We start from the raw sequence: 12,046 nt of genomic DNA on the forward strand, positions 1-12,046 counted from the left end.
CTACTTTAACGAAGTCTGTAGTTCTGTCAAAATGTATCTTATCTATGAACAGACTACATGGTTATCTTCCTTAGACTTTGTAGATGTAGTTACTAGAATTTGGAAGCGAAATTCAAAGTGCAAATATGGTTTAAATGTGTAAACAAGACGCCTGATGTTTATGTTAATGAATGGGCACAGTATTATTGTGTACAGTAATGGGCTATCAGTAGTATGTAAACAGTTCATGTGTTATGTGATTTACATAAACTAGTAAACAACAGAAATGTTAAAAGCTGGTATTGTGTTTCCTGAATTCTTACATTCAGGCATTCAAATGAAATGTAATTAAATAGCATATCAATCATGCAACAATGCAAAAACAATGAAACTAGTGTAGGCCTAATTATATTTTACATTAGTAAAGTAGTACTCTGATGTGCATGCTTTCACAAACTTTTGTGAACAATCTTAGCACTTTAAACATTGACTTTTTGAAGTGCATGTAGGCAATATAGTATAAAAATAATAAGTGTGATATCGTTACAATTTGATGGAGGGGTGGGATCATGTAGGTGGGCCCTATGACCCCAAAGTATGCCTTGACTGGGCCTCAGGTCAAAGAAGTTTGAGAAAGGCTGATGTAGACGACAAAGCAGCAAGGAGGCGTCGTGTGATCATTTAAACAAGTTTTATGACAAGGTCGATGAGGGTGGGAAAAATCGTACATTTCTGTGCAAACTTTGCCCGCACTTCAGTCACATTCAGTCACATTGTCTTTTAAGAAAATGCAGTCCATTTTTCGGTTCCAGCAGCCAACAACCTCAGAACTGACCCTTCAGGCCTCTCAGGAGACCTGGCCTTCTAACCTAGTGACCACCATAGCAACCAGCATGATTGCCCTAGCAACCAGCATAGCAACCACTATATTTATGCGTTTTAGCTTATTGGATGTTGCGTTAATGCAGATAACTTTTGATCCGTGTGCCCGATTTTCATAAATGAGGTACCGTTGGAATCCTTGGATGAGGCCGAGTTCCATGCCCCTGATCAAACCCACTCTTGCAGTTCCTCGGAACCGCAATTCTAGTTAGTGGGTTTGATCCAGCAAGACCACTATTGTTCTTCTTAAGTTTTCTTATTATATCTTCTTTTTCACCCACTTTTTGGCCGAACTACTGCTCCCAGACCGTTTGAGCTATCGACGCGGTTCGAACTCCAAAAATTCAGGCCCGAATCGGTGTAACTTGCTTGTTGCTTTCGTGTCACTGGCCCTTGTCGTTTTCGTGGTATTCCCGTTTTTCTGCGTTTTTGGGCCCCATTGAAATGAATGGCGGAATGCTGGGGCTTTATGACATCACAGCACCTCATTACTTGCACCTGGTAGAGCTCTGCTGCTAGAGTTGATTACTTGCACCTGGCAGAGTTCTAAGCCATCTGGCAATGTCTAATGGGCTGGGCTGGGCTGTCTGTGTATATGAAGGTGTGTGCATGTAACTTTTGACCCGTATGTCCGATTTTCATAAATGAGGTACCGTTGGAATCCTTGGATGAGGCCGAGTTCCATGCCCCTGATTAAACCCACTCTTGCAGTTCCTCGGAACCGCAATTCTAGTTATTATATCTTCCTATTCACCCACTTTTTGGACGAACTACTGCTCCTAGACCGTTTGAGCTATCGACGCAGTTCGAACTCCAAAAATTCAGGCCCGAACCGGTGTAAATTGCTTGTTACTTTCGTGTCGCTGGCCCTTGTCGTTTTCGCGGTATTCACGTTTTTCTGCGTTTTTGGGCCCCATTGAAATGAATGGCGGAATGTTCAAGGATTCTAATTCCGATTGTGACATCACAGCTCTAATTGTTTAAGCTTGCACCTGGCAGAGTTCTGAGCCATCTGGCAGGGCTCTAATGGGCTGGGCTGGGCTGTCTGTGTATATGAAGGTGTGTGCATGTAACTTTTGACCCGTATGTCCGATTTTCATAAATGAGGTACCGTTGGAATCCTTGGATGAGGCCGAGTTCCATGCCCCTGATCAAACCCACTCTTGCAGTTCCTCGGAACCGCAATTCTAGTTATTCCTGTTCACCCACTTTTTGTACTAACTACTGCTCCTAGACCGTTTGAGCTATCGACGTGGTTCGAACTCCAAAAATTCAGGCCCGAAACGGTGTAGGGAGCTTGTTACTTTCGTGTCGCTGGCCCTTGTCGTTTTCGCGTTATTCCCGTTTTTTGGCGTTTTTTGGCCCCATTGAAATGAATGGCGGAATGTTCAGGATTCTAATTTCGATTATGACATCACAGCTCTAATTGTTTAAGCTTGCACCTGGAAGAGTTCTAAGCCATCTGGCAATGTCTAATGGGCTGGGCTGGGCTGGGCTGTCTGTGTATATGAAGGTGTGTGCATGTAACTTTTGACCCGTTTGTCCGATTTTCATAAATGAGGTACCGTTGGATGAGGCCGAGTTCCATGCCCCTGATTAAACCCACTCTTGCAGTTCCTCGGAACCGCAATTCTAGTTGGTTAATGATGTGTTAATTGGCAGAATGAAACGTCTTCCTGTCCCTGGACTTCCTGTGGACTATGCTGTTATGAGTGGCTTTCTACCACTCTGTTTACATCTTCAAGCCTAAACCTCGGCAAACTTGAAGAAGAAATGTATAAAAAGTCCTGCATTTTTATTTAATTTGTTTGACAGCAGACAGACAGCAAGTGGCGATAGCTTTGAAATTCCAGTGGAAGTGAATTTCCTTGAATTTCCCCTTGGGGATCAATAAAGTATCTATCTATCTATTTATCTATCTGAAGTTGGTTCCTATGGTGGCGACACCTTATAAAATGGCTAATTCTACTGTACATCACAGACCATACACTATGTCTCATCTTTACACACACAGCTCCCATCACCCCTTGCCATTACCTAACCACTTGCTTTGCAGTCATATTTCAGTAATTCTGACCAAAAGGCACTGCACGTATTAGAGAGGCCACCATGCCCACATCGTATGGTCTACAAGCACATGGCTGGTATCATTGGAAAGCTGAGACCATGTAGATTTTTTTGAAACAGTCAGGATAACCCTGTGAAGTTCTCAGAAAGAGCCACAGAGGCTGGAATAAAGTTTTTTTCGCACCAACAAGCGCTTCTTTTGTGCATTGAGATACACGCGCATGGTCAAAGTCAATGACGACATCCCATACGTCGTTTAAAAGCTCTGGTCATTGGCTACAAGAATATGTCCATAATTTCGTTCTTACTTGTAAGAGGCCCACGTGGCTGCCATTCCAAGCTTGCATGTCCAATAGAAAGGTGTAGCTGACCAAGCTTGTCTCTGCCTCGTCTTTGCTTCGTTTCTCATGATTGGTAGATCCTACAGACACGTGACATGGCTCTTTGTGTTCGTGAGACTCAGGGGAGCGTGGGGAATACGCATAAGTAGGGAGTTCGAAGCCGAATGGTATTCAAAATCACCGATATTCACCGGAAAATCTTTGAAAGTTTTTTATTTCTATTCTATAAACGTTTTGAATATGGAAGCTTACACACTCACAGTTCAACATTGGACTATAACAACACATATAATCTTGTTCTATGGATTCTTACGGACATTTCAAGACCAGGTTAGCCATATGAATATATTGTTATGGGTGTACACAAGGATTAGAAGGCAATGATGCAGGGGGGGGGGGGGGGGTTTGAGGGGGGCATATCAGCATAAATTACTTACTGTAGCTCACACCACACAGTTTGACATGGAATGGTGGATACCTTTGGAATCCTGAGACCCGTAGCTTTTTATTGATGTATGGGATGTCAATATTACATGAAGTAATGAGCCTACCCATTGATTTAATACACCCCACCACCCCCCTCCTCCCCCCAAATGGCGCGACGGCGTTCCGCTGCGAGTTAACTGGCTAATATCTATTGAATATCTTTGTACTTAATATCTATCGAATATCTTTGTACCTAATATCTATTGAATATCTTTGTACCTAATATCTATCTAAGATCTGTATAATATCTTTTTATTCTCCACTGCATCAGATGCTGCATGCCATGTAGATCGCTACTCTGGATGTCAGCTTCTCTCTGTCTCTCAGTCAGCTATTACTATACTTGAAAAAAGCATACACATGCACGCACGCACACACACACACACTTATGTAACCTTGATCAATCAGCCATCTTTGACTCTCTCCCTCTCTGGAGCCTGGCTCTGTCTGTGTTCTCCAGGCTCCTTTCAGATGAGGAGGTGGAAACGAGGAGGTGGAACGAGGCCACTCACACACACAACACACCCACACACACACACACACACACACACACACACACACACACACCCACACACTCACACACACACTCCAGACTCCTTTCAGACAAGGAAGTGGAAACGAGGCCACTCAGCTACTACAGAAATAAATCAGTCTGGTCTTTGGGGTCATAACCATAGCAACAACCTATTGTGTCTCCAACGCCACCACACCCTCATCCAACTACCTCCACCTCCTCTAATGCCACACCCCCACCCAACTACCCCCACCTCCTCTAATGCCACACCCCCACCCAACTACCCCCACCTCCTCTAATGCCACACCCCCACCCAACTACCCCCTCCTCCACCTCCTCTAATGCCTCACTCCACCCAACTACCCCCTCCTCCTCTAATGCCACACCCCCACCCAACTACCCCCATACCCACCTCCTCTAATGCTTCACCCCACCCAACTACCCCCATCCCCACCTCCTCTAATGCCTCACTCCACCCAACTACCCCCTCCTCTAATGCCACACCCCCACCCAACTACCCCCACCTCCTCTAATGCCACACCCCCACCCAACTACCCCCTACCCCCTCCTCTAATGCCACACCCCACCCAACTACCCCCACCTCCTCTAATACCACACCCCCACCCAACTACCCCCATCCCCACCTCCTCTAATGCCACACCCCCACCCAACTACCCCCTCCCCCACCTCCTCTAATGCTTCACCCCACCCAACTACCCCCTCCTCCACCTCCTCTAATGCCACACCCCCACCCAACTACCCCCTCCTCCACCTCCTCTAATGCCTCACTCCACCCAACTACCCCCTCCTCCTCTAATGCCACACCCCCACCCAACTACCCCCTCCTCCACCTCCTCTAATGCCTCACTCCACCCAACTACCCCCTCCTCCTCTAATGCCACACCCCCACCCAACTACCCCCACCTCCTCTAATGCCTCACTCCACCCAACTACCCCCTCCTCCTCTAATGCCACACCCCCACCCAACTACCCCCACCTCCTCTAATGCCTCACTCCACCCAACTACCCCCTCCTCTAATGCCACACCCCACCCAAATACCCCCACCTCCTCTAATGCCACACCCCCACCCAACTACCCCCTCCCCCACCTCCTCTAATGCCACACCCCCACCCAACTACCCCCACCTCCTCTAATGCCACACCCCCACCCAACTACCCCCTCCCCCACCTCCTCTAATGCTTCACCCCACCCAACTACCCGCTCCTCCACCTCCTCTAATGCCTCACTCCACCCAACTACCCCCTCCTCCTCTAATGCCACACCCCCACCCAACTACCCCCTCCTCCACCTCCTCTAATGCCTCACTCCACCCAACTACCCCCTCCTCCTCTAATGCCACACCCCCACCCAACTACCCCCACCTCCTCTAATGCCTCACCCCACCCAACTCCACCCTCCTCCTCTGATCTGGCTCTTAGGCCATTGATACATTTGTCATCTAGTCATAAAGGTGCTTACGGCCCCCATATGGGTGGATAAAGCCCAGCGTAGGGGAAAGCGCTTGATCTGATTGGATGTATAAGTATGAGTATAAGTATATATACTCTTTTGATCCCATGAGGGAAATTTGGTCTCTGCATTTATTTAATTAGCAAAACACACTCAGCACACAGTGAGGTGAAGCACACACTAATCCCGGCACTGTGAGCTGCCTGCAACAACAACAGGTGCCTTGCTCAAGGGCACTTTAGCCGTGCCTACTACTACGTGCCTACTGGTCGGGGTTTGAACCGGCAACCCTCCGGTTACGAGTCCGAAGTGCTAACCAGTAGGTCACGGCTACCCCAATGTGACCTGATGGAGGAGGTGATCACACACACACACACACACGTGTCCAGTCCATACTCACTAATTTAATGGCGTGATTTTGTGATCAAACGCTGGGCGCCGGGCGCAAAAGGGTTGTTCTTCTGTTTCTTAACCAGTCATGGGTGTGTTTTGGGCCTATCATGCTTTAAACCAATGAGAATGACACCTGTCATCACTTAACCAGTCATGGGTGTGTTTTGGGCCTATCATGCTTTAAACCAATGAGAATGACCCCTGTCATCACTCTAAGAGTCAGCAGTGCCACATCAAACAGCCTGTCGGTATTTTGTAGGGGTGTAACGGTTCATGTATTCGTATTGAACCGAAACGGTACGGGCGTCACGGTTCGGTGCATGAATTTACACGCAGAATACACGGTATAAAAATACATAAAACTCGTGTGCGGATTAATTAATGCCATGCGCAATTACTGTTAAGTAGCGAGAGTTACGGGAGTTCTTTAGCGACACCTAACGCTAATCTGTAGCCTCGCCTTAGCTCTGAAGCTCTGATTGGCGCCTATGTGTTTTTTTGTCAGGTCGTCGGTCGAGTCCGTCAGTCATTAGCAGCACTGAGGTTAGACCCACAAGAGTTAGAGGATCCGCTGGTCTCTTTAAGATCGCAAGTTTGAGAAGTTGAACTTCAGTTACAGTAACGTTAGTACAGGCGAAAGAGTGGTGGATAAGATGAAACTGTGTGTCGGCGTTGTTCAGCAGTTGTTGGGTATGTGAGTGGAAAAAATGCTACACATATTCGAAGTCATCACCCAGATGATGTAGGCTACCAATCACTGAAACGAGGGGAAAAAAAACTTCCCCTGCGCTTCAGCAGCCTTTGGATACACATACAAATAGGGCCAAAACCTATGGCTTAAATCAAATAATTTCGTAATGACAGAAAGCTATGTAAATCGCGTGGTAATTACCTTTATGTTGGGATAACTTGCAACTTCTCACATGAGGAGCTGGTAGTGTTAAGTGCATAGACAGTAAAATAAAGTGACAACGCTAACCAGGCTAATAAACAAACCATGCTACGGTGAGTTAACGTCAAAGGGCAAAGTCACGTGACTTCTAGTTGTAGGCTAGTCTGTTTATGAAATGAAAGGAGCAATTTCGTTTTTAAGAAAAAGGTAAAATACTGTGATATTTTCACAGTTAGTAGGCTAGATTATTACTTTACACACAATTAAAAATATTGAGGCAAATTGTAGACTCTTCCATATACAACTAAACACAGATGTTGAAGGTCTTGCTTAAATGGATTTTTAAAAATCATTTTTCTATGTAATTTGCACTTTCAGAAATAAGAGATGCTGTAGGCCTATTTTCATTTTTATAGCTGATTGTCTTATTTTGTTTACAAGTTACAGATGGAGTCTGGGTACTTGTTGTACTGTTTAGTCTACATCTTACACACTTGGCTGTTGCAGATAGCTCAGGGAAGAGACTGTATGACACTAGGTGGTACAGGCTGAGACATGTACAAAAAAAATGCTTTCTGCATTTTTGTTTGCTTTTCCCTCCATTGTACCGAACTCGTACCGAACCGTGATGTCCGAACCGAGGTATGAACCGAACCGTGACTTCTGTGTACCGTTACACCCCTAGTATTTTGACAGCACACGCATCTGAAGGCATCTGCTTGCACAACTCCACTAGTAGGATTACTTGCTTTACTAAAACCTGTTTGTGACTAGCAGAGTGTAGGCTACATGCACTCTGCAGTCGCCTATTATTTGAACTCATAGGCATAGTGAAACTAACTTCATCGTATATAGTCAACGGCAAAACAGTTGTACATAGTTATTTACTTTAACTATTGACTGACAACGAGTTACAATCGAAAACGTAGCCCGATAAAAGCAACACTTACCCCAATAATATTCGAATGATTAAATAAAAATCCTAAGGATATTTATCCTGCAGAGCTAAATGCTGCTTACATCTCGTGACAGTGCGTCTTCAGCTGTGCTTTACATGCGCATTCGGCTATAGACCAAGTCTTCAGCTGTGCTTTATATGCGCATTCGGCTATAGACCAAGTTTTTCTGGGTCAGTTGCGTAAAGAGGGTGTCAATTTTTGGATCATGCACCAGACCGCACCTTATGTTGTTAATTGCCACACCCCTGGGCGCCAGGTTTAATAAAAGTGTAGCGCCTGGTGAAACTCATCACTGACTGGGTGTAGGATATGAGTAAGACTTGCGTCGCGCTTTGGGCCACGATGCGCCAGGTGCACGATAGGGCTCTCAATCTTTTAGCAAACATTAACAAACGGCAAGATGAATGAATCCATGTCTACACGTGGCCGGGTACTTTTTTTATTTTATTACTTTGTATTTTAAAATAATTCCGTCCACACGGATGCGCAAAAACAGCCGATAAATCTCATGTCAATCAAACAGCCGATAAAGGCTCAAGAACATGTCAATCAAACAGCCGATAAAGGCTCAAGAACATGTCAATCAAACAGATGACGATGTTGGCCAAGCAGAGACCGGCAAACATTTCAAATAAAGGACAAAAAGTCACATCACAATCAAAAACTCTGTTTGTCCCGTCCACATGCAAACACTGAAACAGGATACGACCGTATTCAGTCCGCTCTCAGCTCACATCACAAACGGACCTTTGATTCTGGCCCCAATGTAGCCCTGATATGGCCCCAATGTAGCCCTGATATGGCCCTAGTTTAGCTCTGATATGGCCCTAGTGTAGCCCTAGTGTAGCTCTGAAATGGCCCTAGTGTAGCCCTAGTGTAGCCCTGATATGGCCCTAGTGTAGCTCTGATATGGCCCTGGAATAGACCTGTCGTGGCCCTGATGTAGCTCTGATCTGGCCCTGAAGTAGACATGTTGTGGCCCTAATGTAGCTCTGATCTGGCCCTGGAGTAGACCTGTTGTGGCCCTGATGTAGCCCTGATCTGGCCCTGGAGTAGACCTGTTGTGGCCCTGATGTAGCCCTGATCTGGCCCTGGAGTAGACCTGTTGTGGCCCTGATCTGGCCCTGGAGTAGACCTGTTGTGGCCCTGATGTAGCCCTGATCTGGCCCTGGAGTAGACCTGTTGTGGCCTTTTACTCCTCCCCAGCTGTGCTGTGTGGTGGGCGGGTTCCTCACCCTTGACGAGCAGGTCTTTGAGGTGGTGGTTCTCGGCGGCGAGGCGGGCCATCTCTCTCTCCAGCTGCTGCACGCGCACTCTCAGCATGACCAGCTCCTCAGCCTGAGACATGCACAGGGTGTCCGGCTCCACCTTGAGTGGCTGCAGGGGCAGAAACACAACAAGCATGGAGCTTTACCTGCACACACACACACACAAATCGCCATGGAGACTGGACAGCCTCCACATGGGTTAGGCGGAGACTTCCAGGACTGTCCCGGAATGTTGTTGTTGTTCTCTCAGTTCTAGTCCCTGAGTGATCTTTTGACACTGCCTCTCTTCTTGAATCCTTAAAAGCTCACCATCGTCATTCAAAAGACCACAGAAAGACTCTGACATTTGCACGCAAATCGTCGCTCGATTACACCACAACAATAATCTACAATGGTACATTTTTTTTTAAATGAACCTTTGGCATTACACTGCAGGCAGATAGAGAAAATGAAGGGAAATCTGTGTCTGAAAGACAGGCTGACATTTTCAAAGCATCTCACAAAAATACACAGCTACTGCAAAGCACTGATTTCAGCAGAGACGTCTCTCTCACACAGGAGGGAGGTAACCTTGCAAAATTGGGAGGTAAAGGTATAATTGCTATTCCTCTCACATGGGAAAAGAAATGTCATTCCAAAAGCCTTTGACGAATTTGAGATTAAATAAGAAACGTGATTGTTGCTGAGGTTTATTTTATTTTTGAAAACCTATTAGCTATCCTAAGAAATAAAATAGAAGAAATTGTGGTTTACTCCCTGAAGGAAGAAGAAAAAGGGCAAATATTATAATCTGCAATCTTGCTCATTAATATGCAAATTGAGTGCTGTTTAGTCAGTGATTTTGCTGTGCAGGCCAGGTTGTTATATGCCACATCATATTTGAAGAGATGTAGAAAACATTACATTGATGCAGTTTCAATTTGAATATTAATGAGGCGTATACGTTTGCCAGTCCCAGAGCTCGAGCGGGTCGTGGGTTTATTAAAGTGTACATAACAAATATGTTTATGAGCGGGTCGTGGGTTTATTAAAGTGTACATAACAAATATGTTTATGAGCGGGTCGTGGGTTTATTAAAGTGGCACGACTTCCATCATCATTACTTCGTCTGGGGACTAATCCTGTTCTAAAGCGTTAAAGGGAGCACACCGCAAATTTGATCATGTTTTGCTCCTTTGCCAATAACATGACCTTGCTGATGCCTGGTGCTGACAGATCTAGGCTACTCTTGCTACTGTAAGACGCCGGTTAATGAAACTACAAACACCCTCACATTTGAAATATTATTGTCTATTATATTTTAAAACCTTCAGCTTTATGTGATAGTGTAAGTGAATATACAGTACAGTATACAGTATATATATATATATATATATATATATATATATATATATATAGAGAGAGAGAGAGAGAGAGAGAGAGAGAGAGAGAGAGAGAGAGAGAGAGTAAAGCATCTCTGTGTGGGGCAAACATTCCACCTATTTCACACAGGGATGGATTACTGCACGGGCCTAACGGGCCCAGGCCCAGGGGCCCAAGGGGTCAGGGGGCCCTGAAGCCCAAGCCTTTGCATGGAATCATTGCCTCAATATCAACAAATCAGGATGTAGGCTATGAATCTGATTGAATTTAGTTTTGGCCATCCACCAGAATACAAGAAAATCACATCAAACAAATTAAAATTTTTCTGGAGGAGGACCCCCTACCCCCCCCCCCCTCCACATATACGACAATAAGTGGGGGACCCTTAATACATCTGGGCCCAGGGGCCCGGAAGTTCATAATTCGCCCCTGATTTCACTCACTGTTAGTGAGTTGGTCTAAATTAAACTTTCAAGTGGATGAGTCTTTTTGATCTATAATTTCACAATGATTTTTTAAAATGTCAACAATGTTTAACGTTTCCTTTTTGCCGAGGACAAAGACGATAGGCTAAAAATGAGAGCATCTACTGTCCAAAAATGCACTGAGGGTGTACAAACCAACGCACAGGACAGTTATTATGACATGATGGCTTTCAGTGGATCATTACCACCGGTCAGAATTTGTTTATTTAATTGGCTAGCCTACTAGAGGCGTGTAGCCTACCAGCAAGCTGCTGGTTTAATTGCAAGTGCAGTTCAGGTACTTGGTACGTTTCTTTTTATTCAGTTTCATTCATTCATGACAACTTTGGCTATTAATATTAAGGTACGTTAAGGTATCCCGGTCATCTAATTCAGAAGGCTACACAACACAAGACCCTAATAGAAAAATAGTCTGGTAAAAAATGTAGGCTATTATGGGTGAAGTGACCAAAGAAAAACAAAGCAATAGGCGATGGGATGTCAACACAACGTGTCACGTTACGGTAGTACGTCTATATAAGGCATATATATCTGCTTATATGTGTCCTTTAGCCTCTGGGTTTAGATGTTTAATGAATCCATGGTCGAAGAGAATGAATTGCATCGAGAGAGCTTACTCTGAATTCAAACTGGTCCTGTGCGGATTGGGCGGCACCGTTTGATATGCCGCCCCCGTGATAGAGGAGCTGCTGCGACTCCAGCATCTCGTTTCAGTTCTCGGAAAGCTCCTAACTTGCCTTTAATCAGCGGATTGCTGTCACTCATAGCGCGACAAGCACCGAAACGCTAGTTAGCTAGCTACTTAAACATGCGTGAGAAAGCTTCCGTCAACAAACAAAGGTTTCCGGTGTGACGTAAAACACAATCCTCTCAGCAGAACAAACCATGGACTTGTATTATGTCCTGTTTAACATTTTAAGAAGGGAACACAACAACATATCTAAATT

The 12,046-nt window shown here is 45.2% G+C and overlaps 1 protein-coding gene across 1 annotated transcript in view; it reads right to left on the bottom strand.

The window, feature by feature from the left end:
* The window catches only part of LOC143123997 (uncharacterized), a 29,699-nt gene extending 17,661 nt beyond the window's left edge, over window positions 1-12,038 (bottom strand). The window contains exons 1-2 of the mRNA XM_076285254.1: window positions 11,717-12,038; window positions 9,220-9,361 (exon numbers count right to left, since the gene is read on the bottom strand). Of these exons, the coding sequence (XP_076141369.1) occupies window positions 9,220-9,361; window positions 11,717-11,803 (229 nt within the window). The 5' untranslated portion in view covers window positions 11,804-12,038. The remainder of the gene's footprint in view (window positions 1-9,219; window positions 9,362-11,716) is intronic.
* Between the last annotated feature and the right edge of the window lie 8 nt (window positions 12,039-12,046).

Source organism: Alosa pseudoharengus, unplaced genomic scaffold (assembly GCF_046254945.1).
Source record: "Alosa pseudoharengus isolate Yale_2024_CS ecotype anadromous, Long Island Sound unplaced genomic scaffold, YU_APseudo_1.1 YU_APseudo_1.1_scf_15, whole genome shotgun sequence".
NCBI classification, from domain to species: Eukaryota; Metazoa; Chordata; class Actinopteri; order Clupeiformes; family Clupeidae; genus Alosa; species Alosa pseudoharengus.